The 20,057-nt window shown below is 42.9% G+C and overlaps 1 protein-coding gene across 4 annotated transcripts; it reads left to right on the forward strand.

Moving 5' to 3' along the window:
- The first annotated feature begins 35 nt into the window (after positions 1–35).
- cpne1 (copine I) lies at positions 36–20,015 on the forward strand. Of its 4 annotated transcripts, none has more exons than XM_058055642.1 (16): positions 125–290; positions 12,773–12,901; positions 12,983–13,162; positions 13,281–13,355; positions 13,847–13,918; positions 14,001–14,084; positions 14,166–14,255; positions 14,327–14,425; positions 14,492–14,578; positions 16,068–16,127; positions 16,244–16,377; positions 16,463–16,517; positions 16,675–16,729; positions 17,558–17,691; positions 17,760–17,996; positions 18,089–20,015. In XM_058055642.1, exons 2-16 carry the CDS (start codon positions 12,773–12,775, stop codon positions 18,197–18,199), a joined length of 1,602 nt encoding a protein of 533 aa, XP_057911625.1. In that variant the 5' UTR covers positions 125–290; the 3' UTR covers positions 18,200–20,015. The 4 variants fall into 4 exon arrangements, with proteins under 4 accessions (XP_057911622.1, XP_057911625.1, XP_057911623.1 ...); XM_058055640.1 differs by lacking the exon at positions 125–290 and adding an exon at positions 11,569–11,712; XM_058055643.1 differs by lacking the exon at positions 125–290 and adding an exon at positions 11,590–11,728.
- Positions 20,016–20,057: the final 42 nt, after the last annotated feature.

Below are 20,057 nucleotides of genomic sequence, written 5' to 3' on the forward strand. Positions count from 1 at the left end.
TCTATTTTGTCAATGTTTGCCGTTTTGTATATTTAATTTTATTACATTTATTTAAGACCCCTTGTCGCTATTTTATGTACTCAATGTCAATCTTTCAAGTCTGAAGTTACAAGCAACCACCGGTAGGAGGAGAGGTTGAGCTGACGTCATCTTCTCGCGGTAACTGCAAGACATCGCGTTGTTTGCCCGACATTTCGTGCAGCCGCAGCAGCTCTAGTTTGCTAAGAGGAGAGCAGCCGAGACGCCCGTGCATGAATCAAACCTGAGTGTGTTAGTTGACAGATTCCTCGGTAAGAATCAAGCAGAGATGACCTGCTAAATGCTACACTCACACCGGGAGCGAGGAGCTAACACTGGCCGCCAAAAATGGCGACCGTGGTCCGCTCCAGCACACTCACACACAAAGCAACATACAGCTAGCTGCTAAAGGAGCTAATTGGGCGTAGCCTGCTAAATTAGATTCACTTATACCAGAACTAGTCACATTAGTATTTTCTACATTACTTTCGTCTAACAGGTGCCGTTTAGTGAAATTACTTGCTATTATGAATGCTTTGTTTCAAATCAGGCTTCAGCTAGCTAGCCTCAGTCGGGATGCTGTTGCTGTAACCATGCTAGTATCGATACCTAACAATTAACTTTGTTGTTAATATTTCGGTGTTAGTTAACTTAATTGTATTATTTCTGTGAACCAAGACACGGGTGGAATTTGAGTTAAGTAACATTCTGTGAATTTTGTGTTGAGTTGAGGACTATTCAAATTTTAGTCAACTGACTGACTTGGTGACGTCACACATCCGCCATCAAACAGGCTAAACTGTTTGGAGGATGATTGATATTGATGAATGGAGCTTAATTTTGTTTGTTGCTTTTTGTGCATTAGGATGTTGGACAACTGACCTTTTTGAAGGCTGTTAAGGCTGCCATGGTGTGTGTTTGAAGTAAATCACAGCAGAAATGTTGCTTCATGCATATTTTCCTGCAACCACAAAGTCTTTTTGGGGGGGTTTGAAGCGCACCCGAATTGTCACAGACTATCATTTCCTTTTGTTGTCTCGATCTACGTTCTCAAAGCAGTGATTCTGTGACTGTTGACGATGGCTTCTATATGTCAGGTGGACACACACAAATGGACTGTTAGTGTTTGATGCCGATATTCGCTGTTTGAGGCTGACTGCTGATGATGTCTTTTGTCCTTAATGTTTTTCAGGTGTTATGGGGATTTAAAGGCGGCTTCTCTTTGTCTGCTGTCTGCTCGATTGTGACTGATTTCTATGTCTGCTACAATGGAAACTTCTATTCACAACTATTGATTTCCTGCTGTCTGTTAGCCTCACACTACTGTGGATTGATTCATTCAACGAATGTTCCTCAACACTGCCATCTCGGGGCAGATAGTGGATCAAGAATATTTGGTATAATCCCTTCTGTAAACTTTATTATTGTTACGAGAATGGGTTGTGGCGATGGGATGGTGATTGTTTTGTGCCTTGAACAACTTTTAGCGTTGTACTGCTTGTTGGAGCATAGCTTTGTTTGTAGGGGAGGGTATTCTGCGAAGCGAATTTAGTGGGTTAAGCACCAGGAATAAAATGCAATAGGTGTGTTTTTTGTTGCAAAACCCATCAACACTGCCATCGAGGGGCAGTGGTAGAATATTTGTGCGGTGGTAGAAGAGTATGCCATCAAACAGCCACTTTATGTGAGTACAAAGTTAGTTGAGAACCACTGTTGCAATCCCGTTTAGCTTTGTTTGCGGAATTTAGGTTTTATTGAGTTGCATCCTGAACACAAAGCTTGGGTTGGTTGAGCCAATTTCGCAGAATACCCCCTAAATGTGATGATGAACTGACTCCATACAGTTTGTAACATTGAAGGCCAAAGTTGACAGTCAACACTTCCTCCCGAGGATAACATTGATTGTGTTGGCAGCCACATCCATTGTGGCCTGAGTTTAAATATCTTACATGGAGCTGCATCAGGTCGATGATGGTATGAGGAGCTGTAGGGCGGGGGTCATTGTTGCTCGGCGCAACATCTTTTTTTGTCACGCTGCATCTCTCATCTGTATGCTTTGTATCTGCTGCTGCTCTTCCATTTTGCTGGGATGTGGGAGTTGATTTGTAAGCCATGCTAGTAATGCTAACGATGCTCCTGCTGTTGACATGATGCTGAGCCTGCTCTGGTTGATATGATTTTGTATGTTTTGCCATTGTTTTTACTGGTTTATAATATTTGTTGCTTTATCTGACCATTACGGCAATGCTGTTTGTTTTTGTTGCTGGATGATGGTTGTTTCCTAAAACAGCTATTGGGTCTCCATACGTTGATCAACTAGGTTGTGTTTTAAGTTGAAAATGTTTCATTATGATGTGATGGTTTCCGAAAGGAAATGTATTCAGGACTGATTTTGAAATATTTCATGGATCTTAGTTTCTACGGTTGCTGTTGATTACTGATTCTCTTTGCCAGAAACTGTGGGATGCATTGGATGGATGGATGGTCGGTTGGTCGACCTTCGTTTACTGCAGAGATTATTGTGAGCTGGTGAAAGTTTTACTTGAAGCTAGTCTGCTAGCTGTACTTGAGATGTCATCACATGGTATCTTGTTGTTCAATTTTGATGGCGCTATAGTCATTAGCTGTGTCATTTGAGTTGGAACATGAAGGTTTTGTTGAACACAATTATACATTGTGGTTGTCTAGAAAATCGCCCATTTCTAGTTGAGGTCCTAAGATGTTTTGTGTTTTCTGACGTCTTACTGTAGGTGTGATGGAAACAGAAACATAAACATCTGTGTCTTTTCTGTGTTGCACTGTCGAGAAACACGGACATTTATTTTAAGGAAGCACATTTTTCTCAACTTCTCTTCTCTCTATGCTTTCATGTATCAGTAATCCTGAGAGGAAGCAGACTGAACAGGATGTTAGCACAGGTTCTTCAACTGACTTACCTAGAACTATATTCTTACTAGTCAACAATACATATGATTAATTTTTTTTTAGGTCAACTCATCATTTGATTACAGCGCATTATTGCATTGTTTACAGTAGCCATGTTTCCACCGGGACAGTACAGTTCAGTTTGGTAGGTATTGTTTGCGTTTCTAGTCATGTGGAATAGATGGTTTAGCAATCACACTTGTCAGTTATTGTGACACGCTAGCAGTGCGGTATCGTGTTACTGCAATGAAATAAAGAACTTTTAAAAATGATGATGATATATCTGTAAATGTGTTCTACTATGGCGATCAAAGGGTGCTGCAAAAAAAAGGACCCTGTTTATTGATATTTGGAACTGAACTGGACAATATTAATTGGTGGAGACAAGGTTTCTGCATATTAACTCAGCTCAAAATGTTCTAAAAGTGTACAATGTTTAGTATATATTAAATATGTTTGGTCGGTGTTGGAGATGTTCAAGTCCTTCTGAATTTGAGTCCTTCAAATTCTTGAGCTTGCTTCGATTCTAATATATTTGTGCTTTCTCTGTTTTATGAAACTTTTTAAACTAGGGCTGGGCGATAGGACCAAAAAAAAAAAAATCACAGTATATATTTTCATATCATCCGATCATGATTTTTTTATTTTTAAATTGTTTTTTAACTGCCAGTTTTATAGTATCTATGCTAAAAACTTTAACAAACTAGAGATTCGTTGAAAATGTTAATAGCAAAGTAAATGTACAAATCTAAAAACTTTTACTCAACATTAAAACAAACAGCAAAATCTAAAACAACACATTAATTGTGTTTTTAGCAGTGAAAATATGACAAAACAGAGTGCTTTTTACACTCCCATGTGTTTTTGAAGGTAGGACTGTTGATTGCTGTTTTGGTCTAGTGGCGGCACTGCCAGTGGCGTCCGAACTGTGCTGGCAGTCGTGGCAGGTTGTACAAACTACGCTCACATTTCCACCCTTTTCCATGTAATCACTTGGGTGGCACTTCTTCAAATCAGAATCAGAAAAGGTTTATTGCCAGGTATGATCAAACACATACTAGGAATTTGTTTTGGTATAGTAGGTGCAGACACATCTATTAAAAAAGAATGAAAAATACAAAATATACAGAATAACAGTATAAATATATGTACACAGTCTAAGCAATTTGTTGACAAATCTTGCATATCGGTGTGATTCGCGTTACATCACTTTGGAGATACCCACACCACCGAGAAACAACATTGAGTAACCTTTTCTTCCGAACATTAGCCTCATCTTCGGAGAATCACTCCAAATAACGGCTAACGTCTATGTTGCATTTAGCTCTACGTTCGGTCATTCTGTTTACTTCTCCGGAAACGTACAAATGGAAGTGGAGCAGGAAAAGTTACTCTTGGATGGAATTTTGTTGCATTCACGGTCAAATAATCGCCCAGCCTTAGTTTAATTCCATGGTTGCTCCTGTTTTGGTCCGAATGTTTTACTCCTTTTGTGTAGTCTGAGCTTGTTGTTTTCAAATTAATAGTCAAAATTCAAAAGTTACAGATGTTCTTTGGAGAAATGTTTTATTTTTTATTTTTTTGCTGCAGCAGCTTTTTTTGCTAATGCTTTTGACGTTCATGCTTTAAATCCTTCCAAACAAACCACTGGTTTCCAAATGTTAGGATCTATTTATTAAATGAAGGAAGCTCAAATCTCATAAAATGTTTGCGGAACATCTGGAAACCACAGGTCGCCTCCTCTTGGCCTTTTTTATCTGACAGAAGTGTTGCTCTCTCCCCAGGTTGTAGGCCTGTTGATTAGCAGTCAGTATGGCGGTAGTCATCAGACTGCAAGGTCTGCCCATTGTGGCCGGCACCATGGACATCAGGCACTTCTTCTCTGGCCTCACCATCCCTGATGGGGGAGTGCACATCGTAGGTGGTGAACATGGCGAGGCCTTCATTGTCTTTGCGACTGATGAGGATGCTCGGCTGGGGATGATGCGGACAGGTGGGTCCATTAAGGGCTCCAAAGTGTCATTGTTGCTCAGCAGCAAGACGGAAATGCAGAACATGATTGAGTTGAGCCGCCGCAGGTTTGAGGCCGGAGCGGGTCCCGCCGAGACTGCTCCACCGACAGCCGGAAACGCAAACCGCCAAGCTGCCGCCGCGCCCATACCCGCGGTGCAGTCGGTAGCAGGTGGCAGAGGCGGTAGTCATGGAAACCAGGGTTTCAGTAATACGTCTGCCGTTACTGCAGCGAGCTCTTCTCAGGAGACCCAGAGTAACAAGGCTGTGGCCAGCCTGGCGAGCATGGTGCCCAGCTTCCCCAACAGCTACAGCTCCGCCCCCGCCATCACCACCGCACTGGCATCTCTCAACGCCGGGCCCCCACCCATGGCGCCGATTCCCAGCATGACCTCCATGCCACCAATGCCCACGTTGCCCACAATTCCTGTTCCTCCTCCAGTATCATCGCTACCCCCTGTCCCTACCGTCGCCCAACTTCCCCAAGGCCCTCCTGTACCCCCGATGTCCCATCTTCACCACATGTCCTCCCTGCCACCTTTCAACCCCTCCTTACCTCCGCCTGCAGGACTTGGCCCAGGCCTCCCCATCGGTACCCCAAACCCTATGTTGTTCAACCCCCTCTCCCCGCTTGCATCTCTTGGCCTCCAGGCTCATATGAAAGCTGCCGCAGTCACAGCTGCTGGAGCAGGTGTCTCCAGTCCCGATGAGATGTTTGTCCTCTTGCAGAATCTCCCATTTTCCTGTTCAGAGATGGAGGTCAGGGAGTTTTTCCGGGGTCTGGGCGTGGATGGAGTGCGTTTGTTGCGAGACGCACAAAGTCGTCCAACCGGTCGAGCTATGGTCAAGTTCTTCTCCCCGCAAGACAGCTTTGAGGCTGTGAAGCGGGGCGGCGGTATGATGGGGCAAAGGTTCATTGAGATCACACCAGGGTCCGAGAGACAGTGGGCCAGCCTTAATAACAGCACTACGATTCAGACTTCTCAAAATAGCGGAAAACCAAACATTGAATCGCAGGACCAGCATCACCGTCGTGGTAATATTGGCCTCGCTGGCAGGGATCAACGAGGAAGATCGAGATCCCCGCATCGCCAGGAGTTCTGTGTATACCTGAAAGGCCTTCCTTATGAGGCTGACAAAAAACAGATTAAGGAATTCTTCAAGAACCTGGCCATTGTAGAGGACACCATGTACATTGCCTATGGACCCAACGGACGAGCCACCGGAGAAGGTTTCCTGGAGTTCAAAACAGAACAGGATTATAAAACCGCACTGGGTGCTCACATGCAGTACATGGGCTCCCGTTTCATTCAAGTACATCCCATCAGCTACAAGGGAATGCTTGAAAAGATAGACGCCATTCGTAAACGGGAAGCGGCGCAGAGCGATGGAAAGAATCAGGATACCCTAAGAACACCGAGGAACTGTGCACACATCACGAACATCCCGTACAATATCTCAAAGAAGGATGTCCGCGCCTTCTTGGAGGGCATTGGACTTTACGAAGACTCGCTAAAGGTTCTGACAGACAGTCACGGGAACGGTTTAGGGCAGGCTATATTCCAGCTTCAAACCGAAGAGGACGCTCGCAAAGCTGAAAGACTGCATCGCCAGAAGCTCAATGGCCGCGATGCTTTTGTTCACTTGGTGACCTTTGAACAGATGAAGGAAATTGAGAGAAACCCTCCTCCGCAAAACAAGAGAGGCCAGAGGAACCAACATCAGAACCAACAGAACCAGAATCAGAGCCAGCATCTGCAGGCTCAGCCAGTTCCGCAGCAGCCCCAGATCAACCCGTTTGCTGCGATTAGCGGAGAAGAATTTAACTTTCTAAGAAACACCATGGGAACCCTCAATAGCGCCCCATTTATGACTCCATTCCCTGCTCCGGGGAATGGGCTCGCGGGGCCCCCTCCGCTCCCTCCATTGGCAGCAGGACTCGGAGAAGTGAACTTGGCTGTTGCACCCCCTCTCGTCACCGGTCTTCCCGCAGCTCCAATTCTGGAGCCACCCGGCTTTCGGCCAGGAGCTGTAGGGGGGGCGCCGTTCAGCCAGGATGGGCTGAGAGGCTTGGTGCCCTTTGATAATACCAACAGAAAAGGAGTGGGAGGAGGACAGAACAGAGGGGGAGGGGCGAACAACAACACCACCAACACCACCCAAGGGCGTCAAGGAGCAGTAACCGCTGGTGGACAGCAAGCGTTCAACCCAGGCGCCGAGGTTCTCCAACCTGCCCCTGGAGGAGCCACCAACCCTAACGGTCAACGCGGTGCTGCCAGCCCGACAATAGTAAAGCTCCAGAACATGCCGTTCACCGTCACTGTAGACGAGATCATGGACTTTTTCTACGGTTACGAGGTCCTCCCCGGTTCGGTGTGTTTGCAGTTCAGCGAGAAAGGCCTGCCGACCGGCGAGGCCATGGTTGCCTTCCAGAATCACGAAGAGGCTGCGGCCGCTGTCATGGACCTCAATGACCGACCTATCGGAGCTCGGAAAGTCAAAATGAGTCTGGGTTAAAATCCCGGTCGTAAGAAACTAACTGTAGATACGTGTTATCTCTGTGTCAACAACCCCTACACACAAATAATTTATACCACGGCTTTGCCATGCTGGTTATCCTTTCTCGATGTTGCTGAGGGGCGTGTGATGAAAGCTCTTCCCATCCCTGCGTGGGGAAGAATCTGATTTTTCCTGATGATGTTGCTAACGACGACATTAGCAAAATGTGTAGGCCCAATACTGTGATAACTTCATATTCAGAGCTGGGGAAATGCTATCAGCCTAACCTGTATTGTTGCTATGGCGTAATATTCAAAGCTGGAGAAATACTGTCAGTCTAACCTGTACCGTCGCTATGGTAACACTAACATGTTTCTGTGTAAATATCCCTGTGTCCTCCGCTGTGGTTTCCCATTGACACGCTCATGTTGCTGTTGTGTGACGCTCAAATGAAAGCTCTAATGTTCTCATTTGGATGCTGCCGTTGCGTTGCCGTCACGCTCTGTTCCCGTATGCTCGAGTGATTAACTTTTATGTTGAAACGTAAGCTTTTTGGCTTCTGTGAAATGTTTGCTCTGTTTCTATGCTTGTCTTTCATGCCTCTGTTGCGATGATAACCAACTGTATATTGTCAAATGTACCGCGCAACTGCTTTGGTGTAACGTTGACATACATGAAGTTGTGTTGAAGATGCTCACCTTTTTACAGTGACAGTTGTGTCATCGTGACAACCTTCCGACAACAGGCTCTGATGCTATGTAGTATGATTGACAGTTTGGGGTCTCCTGTTTTATTACGTCAGCGAAGACGTTGAGTCACTGAATTATTTCTTTTTTTTTATGTTGCTGTGGTTGGACCCGACTGAAACATTTGTGCACACTTAATGTACACATAAAGTAAATTACACATGAAGTTTAGGTCTGCAGTATGTTTTGGTAGCTTTTTTTTGTATGTTTTTGATTAATATTGCAGATGTGTTCTCTTTTTAAATATCACTTTTGTTTATGCTGTCAGTGTGAACACGTCTGTATGATGCTATACAACATACATGCTGTGGTGTCCCCTTCCTTTTGGCTAATAAAAAGGATGTTCCTGATGTACACCTGCTTGCCATCGACTCTCTTGCAGCCTCCTCATTGTCTTAGGATGAACTCACCCCCGTTATTGGCTTTCTTTTATCTACTGGAGTCAAGCTGATTGCTGTGTCTTCTGATGTCGTATATTGAGCCTCCTGTATGCACGGTGAAGTAAGAAGCATTTGCATGAATCTTGTAAGAATTTTCATTCCTTCCTGTGGAGCTGTCCCCCCCTTCCGCCCCGTCATGTAGGTGTATGCTGACACTGAGAAGAAAAATTAGAAAACTAAATTATGGAGAGGATTGTTATAATTGTAATAATTGCCCAAATTCAGACCTTTTTGTTATTATTCATTCATTTTCTACTGCTTTTTCCCTCACAAGGGTCGCAGGGGGTGCTTTAGCCTATCCCAGCTGTTTTTGGGCGAGAGGCGGGGTACACCCTGGACTGGTGGCCAGCCAATCACAGGGCACATATAGACAAACAACCATTCACACTCACATTCATACCTGTCAATTCAGTGAATCCATTAACCTAGCATGTTTTTGGAATGTGGGAGGAAACCGGAGAACGTGCAAACTCCACACAGAGATGGCCGAGGGTGGAATTGAACCCTGGTCTCCTAGCTGTGAGGTCTGCGCGCTAGCCACTCGTCCGCCGTGCCGCCCTTTTTTGTTATTAAAATAACACAATTGTTCTTGTAAAACCCGTGGTATACAAATATTTCAACTTTATCCTTGTAAGTCTATGAAAATTCTCTACTTTTCTCTTTGTTGTGGCTTTCCTAGTCTGTTGCATACATGTACCTTTTTCTAATCTTCATCAGGCTGGATAAGTTCATTTAACACTTGGACACCACAATGCGTGCGGCTATAGGATTGGTTCATGAATGTTAGGATTCTTATAGTCACTTTAATGGGTTGCTGCTGGTGTGCAGCCTTGAAGTTATTTTGGATGGACCTTTGTCTCTCAGTTGAACAGTGATGGGAGGTGAGAATATACTATCATAAAATACCAGTTGTCATAACATAAAATCTATATACTAAGTCATACGTATCAAGGTTAAAAAAAACGCAATGACCACACGTTCTAGAAGTTCGAGTTAATGTAAATGCGATGTCGGTTTTAGCTGCAACGAGGTAAACGTGTTATTGCAGTGCAATAAAACATTCACTATATGATGGGAGATACCTTTTCACTTCTGATCTGATATCAATATTGCAACCTTGAATATCAGCTGGTATATCAATCCGATATCAGCAAGGAAAGTAATGCATTTTAATTAATTGCTGTTAAAGTTTCACTTCAAACCCCCAAGATATACAATAATCAAAATTAAAATAACATATCGATAATAAAAGCTTTTTTTGTTATAACCAAAAGGAGCCAAAACAAGGAGGCTGAAGAGCCGTATCCCCCTATGGAGCTGCAGGTTGCTTGCCATTGATCTAGTCTAGGGTATACTAGTTTTATCCATAATGTAGTGGCGAGTAGGCATAGCAACGTTCCAGGTGCTCAGTTAAATATTGACAGCCAACTTTACTTGCCACTGATGAGCGCACATTGCATTGCAACTGTGGGTCTGATGCAGTCCAGATTTCCGTGTGCGCCACTCACATTGACTCCAGTCGGTGGACACTGCAGTGAGATCCGTTCCGGCTTGTATACAGGAGGTTCTTGTAAACATCCGTTTTTGCCTGCACAGCCGCATTGTCATAGATTTTTGTCATACAAAATGCTGTGTTATATTTCCGACTTAATGTGTATGCATTAAGTATCCAGGCAATAAAAGACAATACAGTGTTAGACTAATTTTATTTTGAAATGCACCAGTAGTTTCAACCTCGAAGCATCAAACCTCCCATTTGGCTCGCAATATTCCTGTCTGCTTGACCAGAAAGTGCTCCGGCATCTGCAGCTTATGGAATAGATGGTATATTGGTATAGTATAGTATGGCATCCGTAACCGGAGCTGCACCACGCTGGGCTAATGTGAGCCTACAACTTGCTGAATGCTTCCAGAGGCTGCATCGGAGATGTTCAGGATTCAGTGCGAGTCTGGTGTAATGCTTCAAATGCACAATGAGTTTGGTGGTAGTCAGCTTCCCCGGTTTTGTGCCACCAAGGGAAACTTGTACATGACATGCAAGTGTTGTACTCAGCTGAAATGCCCTTTTCAGACTTTAATGAAGCGTACACACGGTCGACATCACTTCTACTCTATGCTTAACACATTAGCACATGCTGTTGTTGATTATGTGGCCGTTGCTGGGTTTTAGATGCAGGCTGATATAATCTGATACTTTTTTTGTTGCTTATGTCAGCCTGATGGCCTAATATTGGACCTGCACATGCTTAATTTGTTTACTATCTGGTTGACCTGCTCTGTGGGAAATGGTTAAAATGCATGAAGTGATGAAAGTTCCCTGCAGAGACATTCAAGATGAGAGAACTTTCTGCTGACGGAAAGACACCGAGCAGCATTGGAAAATAGAATATGTCTGTATATATGTGTATATATTTATATATTATATATGCGTATGTATATTTGTGTATGTATATATGCTGTGCCTCCTCTGAGTCAGACTCTGCAATAGTATTGTTGGCTCCAAAGTCTGTCCTTCAACATAAAAGCAGAGAACTTACACATGTTCATTTTGCTTGTCAATAGTTCTCATGTGGATTTGTTTTGGAGCTTTTTAGGCTCTTGACATCTGTCATCCCGTTAATACATTGTATAAGTTGAAACCTGACACTTGATTTAAACAGCCAATAAATTGTGCACAAATGATTCAAAAGTATTGTGTGTATGATATTTAGTGGACGTATGTAGCTAAATATTGTATATACGATGACGGTGGAATCCGTCGTGGCAATTAAACACATTTGTTCATGTATTCTAAATCTAGCAGTGTACTCTGGGAGTGTTTTGTATGTTTGGCTCGGTCGTAATGGTGCTCTTACTTTGAATGGCAGAGGCCGGAAGTAACTGGGTGTCGACGACAGACAGTCCTTTTGCCCAATCGGTGTTTGCTATTCTTCAGCTTGCTGGCCAATCATAATGAAGGCATGCTGGCTGCTGCTTCCTTTTTGCTTCAGAGTCTGCGTCGCTTTGGTGTGACTGGATAGTCAAAAAGGCGATTAATTTGGACTTTGGCAGGATCGAATAAAACCCCAACAAAGGTAAAAGTTTAATCAGGTAACGTTTGATAGGGTATACCTGTGTTTGTTACGCGGACTGTGTCGATTCCTACTGCGGGTTTCCAGTGTGAGTCACTGCTTCGCTTAACTGATGAAGTGATTAACGATTGAATGTGTCACAATGAGATTGCTGTAACTTCTAGATTGAAACCTTATAGTTTTTTTTTTAGTTTAGACAGACGGAACTCATTATTTTACTCAATTGTCACTGGTATTATTTTAGCGCATGAAGTTAACTGTTAGTCAGACTGTTAGTAGTAGCAATGTTACATGTTTTAGCGATGGAAAAAATGTGACACTTTTGACCGGAAATAGTATTGTTAGTATAGTATTGCATTGGTAACGGATGAAAGGAATACACGACGCTGCAGTGTGAGGCATATACATGAAAAATACGGACAAGCAACACGACTTTATTACTTTTTTCACACACTTACGCATTTTCTGTCTGGCTAACATCAAATGTAATAAGTGTTTTGCTTTGTCATCGTCAGAAGACGTGGAGTCAACGAGTTTCCCTAAGTTCCATTTTGAGCCCAAATATTTCTCTTGAAATTTGTAGAAAATGTGCTCTAATTCTTTTTCTCGGCCGATTAAATGAATTCCAGCATTAACACATTCAAGACATTCCGACGTCATGTCAAAAATTACTTGTTTTTTTACGAAGGAACGTGACTATTTAAGTTCCATTAGCATTTCCAGTACTTAAGTGCTATCTTGCTAGGTGCTAGTATGGTAATTCATTGCATTTTAGCCATTTCACTCATTTGAAATGGTGTATATTGTCATTGAATGATGTAAAATCACTATAGATGTGCATAATCTCTTTCAGTACTATCTTGGTAGCAGTGCTGGCTTTGTTTTGTGTTTGGGTTAATGTATAGAATGCTCTCAAGGAGGTTAAATATATTGTGAAGAGGTAATTGTGTGAATTCAGAAATAATGCTCATCTGTGGTTCCCAACAACAAGTAGCACTACCATTACTGAAATTACTATAAACAATAATGTTTTTTATTTTTTCTTCCACTTCTGTCCCATCAGATGGCAGACTGCGTTTCAAAGGTGGAGCTGAGTGTCTCCTGTAAGGACCTGCTGGATAAAGATGTTGGCTCCAAGTCGGATCCTTTGTGTGTCCTCCTCCAGCGCTCGGGAAAAGATGCCTGGACCGAGGTACAATAATGTTTCACATAGGCAAGACCAGCTAGTCTTGTTTGTGCGCACAAATAATGACAGTTCCAAGTCTTGTGTCAGCTTGGCCGCACCGAACGTCTGAAGAACACGTCCAGTCCATCTTTCAGTCAACGCCTCCGACTGGACTATCACTTTGAGACGGTCCAGAATCTCAAACTTGGCGTCTACGACATCGACAACGCCTCTCCTGACCTGGGCGATGATGATTACCTGGGAGGGGTGGAGGTGACCCTGGGCCAGGTAACTGACTAAACAAACACACATTGCTTATTAATTTTGTTCAGTCCACTCTGGTTCTGTGAGCTGTAAGATGCTGTCTATTGAATGTCATGTTGTCTCGTGTGTGTTTTTGTTTCAGATCGTTTCCAGTAAAACTTTGACCAGACCACTGCAGCTGAAGAAGGGCAAACCCGCTGGCAAAGGAAGCATTACTGTATGTACTGTACCTTGAACGTGTGTTTTTAAAGAGCCTCAATATACTTTAAAAGCAGCGACGCATGGTGAGGCTCATGGCTGGTGCGGCAGAGTACTGTCCATTGCGCCTTATATGACTTTTCTCTGCAGTTTGTCTGATAAGCAAGAATAATCACTTGCATTAAAGAAATTACACAAACTGTAAAAAGTCATAGTGTCCAGTATAATAAATCTTTCTGCAAACGGCATGCAATCCAGTTTGCATGTTCAGAAGTAAAGCTCTGCTCACCGCTGCCACATGTTCGATTCAGGTCCTGCATTTGATCGGGAATTTCACAAAATCATCATATAGTTAAGTGTTTTAAATGATTGCAATTATACAGAAAATACACAGGAAATAAAACAGATCTGTGGAGAAATATTTCTTATGTATTAGATTAACATTGTACATGATAAAGTGCACCTCACTGTTTAAAACTGTACTGAGCAGTATTTGCTGTGCATGGATAGATCACAGCAGAGGAGATAAAGGACAACCGAGCCATCACATTGGAGCTGGAGGCCAAAAATCTGGACAAGAAGGTAACTTTTACCCCTCCTGCTGGTCATGTGTGCTTTTGCATTGTGACACTTGTCACAAAAACTGATGTTCTAATTTCTTAAGGACACATTTGGAAAATCTGATCCATTCCTGGAGTTCTTCAAACAAGGAGATGATGGAAAATGGCAACTGGTTCACAGAACAGAGGTACTGAAACATACAAATTCATCTTGCCACACAGACGTTGACGTTTTGTGATCATTTTTAATGAAAGGTGTGTGTTGGTAGGTAGTGAAGAACAACCTGAGTCCCACCTGGAAGAAGTTTTCCATTCCCCTGCAGACATTCTGCAGCAGTGACCTGGAAAGGCCCCTCAAGGTTCCACCAATCAGTCTACCTCTGCTCCCGCTGTGCCATCCTGCAGATGCTGACGTTCTTGTCTTCCTCAGGTGGATTGTTCCGATCACGACAGCGACGGCTCACATGATCTGATCGGGTCTTTCACCACCAAAGTATCGGAGCTGCAGAAGGCGGCCTCCGGTTCACTGGTGAGCTCACTGATGAGAACGTCAGTAAGAAAAGCACTTCTATGTTTATGTGTTTTTGTCCTGTAGGTGGCGTTTGACTGCATCCACCCAGAGAAACAGAAGAAGAAGAAGAGCTACAAGAACTCTGGAGTGGTCTCTGTGAAGAGCTGCAAGGTATGGACCACAGTATAGTACAGCTATAGGGAGGTTCCCACATCTTTTCATACTTTAAATCAGCACACTAGGTAACTGAATGTTGGCGTTACTAACCTTGCATTTTCTCATACGGCTTTAGGGCCTACAGAGTGCTTTAAATGTGGTGTTAGATGTTCAAATTAGTAATAATCCAAAGATTAGAACAGATCTATGTGCAGTTTTATGCCATCAGTACTGCTTCCAATGAACGTAGCCCCTCAGTTGTAACAGCTTGTCACATTAAAAGCCGTCTACTGACCTCTGCTGGAGACAACTGGTATTACCACTGTAACAAGACAAGTCATGATGGTATTGAGCCGGGGTCTCAAACTCAATTTACCTGGGGGCCACTGGAGCTAGGTTCTAAGTGAAGCCGGGCCGCATCAGGTTTAAAAAAAAAAACACACACATTTATTAAAAACAGAAAAAAACATAAAAAAAACTTTCAATGCTTTTGCTTCTGCTATACCAGGGGTGGGCAAACTTTTTGACTCGCGGGCCGCATTGACTTAACAAAATTGACGGGGGGCATACTATATTCTACACATAACAGTCTACCTGGAATTATTGTATCTGTAAAAATGTAGTGCAATCAGCTATATGTACTTGTACCAAGGTTGTACCATGATGCCAGGTTGTATGTTAAGTTTCAATGAAATACTTTGGGCCGTATTCAAACACTTGGCGGGCCGCATGTGGCCCCCGGGCCGTAGTTTGCCCACCTCCGTGCTATACCCTACACTTTTTCAGTGCTTTGGTTCCGGTTTTCCACACCAAAATCTCTGATAAAACATTCCACTGTTCTCAAATATCTTAATTTTTATTTTTCTATACACAAAATAAGATGAGAAAAATAAATAAACAAATTAAGAATAAAGAAAATGAATCAATCAATCACTAATAAACAAGTAAAATAATAATAAAACAGCAAATAAGAAAAACGTAAGAAACCACATACAGTTAGTGGGTAGAGAATTTTTTTTTTCAAATTCAAATGTACAGTATTAACAGTTATTTAACCTTTAACATGACCATTAATGAAACTTAATAATTTGACCCAATTAGCAAGTTAGCATCGTACTCAGTTCCATCTGGGAGCGGCGGCGTAACTTTAACAACATGTTTGATGAGATGCTTTATCTTGACGTATATTTTTTCCGTTTTATTCCAAATCATTTTCCTGCATTTATTTGTACCCAGCATCATAAGCCTGTAGCTTCATTGCTAATCCAAAGCAAAACAGTGCAGGGTAACAGTATGGGCGGGGCAAAATCATGTTAATTGTGTCCGGTGTGCACACAGCTTTAAGCTGTCATTTCAACATTAAACTTTCGTATCAAGGTGGGGGCCTCAAACTAGTGTCTCGCGGGCCGCATTTGGTCCGCGGGCCGCAAGTTTGAGACCCCTGGTATTGAGTCTTATGGTGTGTGTGTGCTGCAGCATAACTTCCTGTGTTTTTGTACTACAGCTGGTGACACAGCACACCTTCCTGGACTACGTGATGGGCGGCTGCCAGATCAACTTTACGGTGCGTCGGCAAAGTGCTCCATTTTACGCTGTGGCGCTTAAAGTGCACACAGCACGTATTTCTACACAGCCCATGTCTTTTTAAATGGGAGGTGCATGAATTTGATTGTTGTGTAGGTGGGAATCGACTTCACCGGCTCCAATGGGGACCCGCGCTCGCCCAACTCTCTCCACTACATGAGTTCAGACGGGCTGAACCAGTACCTGTCCGCACTGTGGTCTGTGGGTCAGGTGGTCCAAGACTATGACACGTCAGTGCCACAACACAAAACCGTCATAATGAATATTTGTGAAAATGTAATATTGAAAACTTGTTTATGCCTGCTTTTGTTTCAGCGATAAACTTTTCCCTGCTTTTGGGTTTGGAGCCAAACTTCCTCCGGACTACCAGGTGGTTTCCCTAGCAACATACGCAACACTGATAAAATAGAATGTACACTTCCTGTATCATATTTAAAATTCATCATTAAGAGATATTGCTACTGTTGTGCACTTTTAAGTGTAGCAACAGCTTTTTGTTGACGTCATGCCACGTTTTGATCCTACAGGCCGCGCATCACGAGTTTGCCCTCAACTTCAACCCCACCAGCCCGTATTGCCAAGGTACACACTGCTGTTTGTCTTAGTTGCCATGAAAGCAGCACTTTGCAGCCTGAAAACGTGAATACATGTGTTATGTGTGTTTAGTGTTACAGTAAACCTCGGATATATCGGACTCGGATATATCGGAAATTCGCTCACAACGGACAGATAAAAAAGAACCGATTTTTCTGTAATGCATTTCCAATAAAAATTCATTGCATATATCGGATTTTTTATAATGGATTTCGCCTATTTCGGACAAAATCTCCAGTCCCGTTCCAATGCATTTCCATGAAATTTCCCTGGCATATATCGGATGGCCGCATCGTTATGCTAATCTTGTTGATGTCACTGGCTATTGTCTTTCTCCTGGCTCCAGATTTAGGACAAATATAAAAGTGAGTGACGTCAATAATACTAGCACAGCAGTGAATGAGATCTTAACCTCACTATTGGAAATAACGTAGGCCTGACGGGCGTAACAGGGCCTAGCTTAATTAACAATTTGTTATGCTCAGAGTCCAATAAAGTTCAATTCTCATTACCTTACGTCTCTTTTCATTGCCCAGTCCAGGTACATTGGAAACATAGTCAAGGAAGTGCCTTTTTATAACGGATAAAATCCGATTTACGCATATACCGGATATAAATCCGATATATGCGTAAAACGGACATTTTCCGGTATACGCATATAACGGATTAAGATTTCGCTCATATCGGACAAAACCAGTGGGAACAATTGAATCCGATATATCCGAGGTTTACTGTAGTAAGCTATATGCAATCTATACGCTGGAGCCTTGATACAGGAGTATAATCCAGGTTTAAACGGCTATGCTTCTCTCGCAGGCATTCAAGGGATCGTTGAAGCCTACAGGATGGTTCTCCCTCAGCTACGACTCTCCGGACCAACAAACTTCTCTCCCATCATTAACCACGTGGCCTCCATTGCCACCACCGGTGCACAGAACAACAGCGCCTCTGTAAAGACGACACAAGCACACAAACGTTAGAGCACGGAGAAGGTTTCACTCATCACGTCTCTCCGCAGCAATACTATGTCCTCCTCATCCTCACTGACGGGGAGATCACCGACTTGGACCAGACCCGAGACGCCATCGTTCGGGCGTCTCGTCTGCCGCTGTCGATCATTATTGTCGGGGTGGGGCCTGCAGACTTTAAAGCCATGGAGCTCCTGGACGGTGACGATGGGGTTTTGAGGTCCACAGTGGGCGAGACCGTTGCCAGAGACATCGTCCAGTTTGTCCCGTTCAGGAAGTTCAAAGATGTGAGTATTGTTGCATTATGTCCACAGGCAAGACACAGGGCACAGGTCAAAGGTTAGAAGTCAAACCATGTCACTCCTGTGTGTCTCGTCAGGCGCCCATGGCGACTCTGGCCCAGGCGGTACTTGCCGAGGTCCCTACCCAGGTGGTCTCTTACTTCAAAATGAGAGGTCTCCAGCCCCTCAAAGCGCCCGCCAAATCATGAAGACCACCACAGGCCGCATTGCACACATCAGCCGACCACAAAACCACGAATCTACTAACCCACATTCCCAGTCATCTTAAAGTAGGACCACAGCCATTTACACACCACAAAAGACCAATCTTGAGGCAGCGCTCAACTGGCAGCCAATCAAAAGGCCAGGAACAATTTTCCCAGTTTTTTTTTATTGTTTTTTTTAATTCACTTCAGTTAATTTTACTGCTTTCTGCTTTTAGCTTAACTTTAGATGATATGCAAACTCTTAGGTGTTCCAGAGCCTTGTACACATTTATTGCTTCCTTGTTTCTAAAGCAATGGAGGGTCCGGGACGTTATAGGCCAGGGGTGGGCAAACTTTTGGACTCGGGGGCCGCATTGATTTAAGAAAATTGACGGGGGGGGGGGGATCAGACTATATATTTTAAGTGTCATGGAGTCTGCTATATATATACTTTTCATGATCATTTATTTGATGTAAAGTGCCTTATAATTTAAATTTTAATAATAATAATATTATTATATTATTATTATTAACCAAATATTATTATTATTATTATTTGGTTAATAATAATAATGATAATTATTATTCTAATTGTTATTATTATTGTTATTATGATTATTATGTGCTTGTGTCCCTTTTTTCAGGATCAAATAACGAAAATTGATAAGTCAGCTACTTCAACCATGAAAAGGTTGGCTCAAGCCATGATGCCAGGTTGTATGTTGAGTTTAAATGAAATACTTTGGAAAGAACGGGCGGGCCGTCTTCAAACACTTGGCGGGCCGGATGTGGCCCCCGGGCCGTAGTTTGCCCACCCCTGTTATAGGCCACAGCGTAGACCACACGCATCACTCCACTTATTATTTTTGATGATTATTGCATCTTGTGTCTTTTCACGTTTATTACTACTTTACCCTGGTGACCAATTAGGATATTAATGACTAATTGTTTTTTATGATCATGGATTGATACTTGGGACTTTTTATAAATCTTTCATTGCTGGAAATCCCGAAGAGGGATATATATATATTTGAGAAATCTCAACTTATCATAGCTTTACTGCCATTGCCTTATTACTAACGCCACTATAGCCTGTAATACCAACGCTTTCTTGTCGCTATGCAACCATCAGCCAATGTAGGCTTTAGGACTGATTTGGCAGATGATATTTCTTTGCCACAAAGATACACACAGGATAGTTAAAACTCCGGAAAATAGATATTTGTGGTTAAAGAAGCCGAAAGAAAGACAATCTAGTTTACGGAGGTTCCCTTTAGGAAAGTGCCTTTATTGAGATGTTTGAGGAATAAGATGTGGGAGCTATGAAGATGCTGCATTCAGGGCACATCGTTCTTCCAAACTGTCCTCGCATACCTTTACCTTTAGCTGCTACTAAAAAAAAAATGTTTACTGCTAGAAGCCAAAATTGTATACATTTGTTTTTGCAAAAACATGCACTTAACTGACCCCAAGTCAGTTTGCACATCCGCATGTGAAGTGTGATGACATGTGACAAAGCCATTAGTTATTTTTAGACTTCTGTGTCAAAATAGCAACAAACTAATTATGTCATTCGCCATGCCTGTTTTAGCCATATTTTAGAGAACATCACTTTGGGACTTCATCTCCCATGCTGCTTTGCTGCACAGTTCACTCCAGTACATGTTGAACCGGTCCATCCGGTGCGTCATGTGACCAGTTCTACACCATTAACCATCTTTTAATCAGTCGTACCACAAACAACTGAAGAAATGTATGAATGCTGCGTGGAGAATTGACAATAAACCATCTGGGGAAAAGATGAGAATGATGCGTCTATTTTTTTTAAAATATATACTGGAATGACCCTGATACTGTGTCT

The sequence above is a fragment of the Doryrhamphus excisus genome, chromosome 18 (assembly GCF_030265055.1).
Source record: "Doryrhamphus excisus isolate RoL2022-K1 chromosome 18, RoL_Dexc_1.0, whole genome shotgun sequence".
NCBI lineage: Eukaryota > Metazoa > Chordata > Actinopteri > Syngnathiformes > Syngnathidae > Doryrhamphus > Doryrhamphus excisus.

Coding starts and splice junctions, on each gene's coding strand:
- cpne1 (XM_058055639.1), top strand. CDS start 4,756: ATGGCGGTAGTCATCAGACTGCAAGGTCTGCCCATTGTGGCCGGCACC.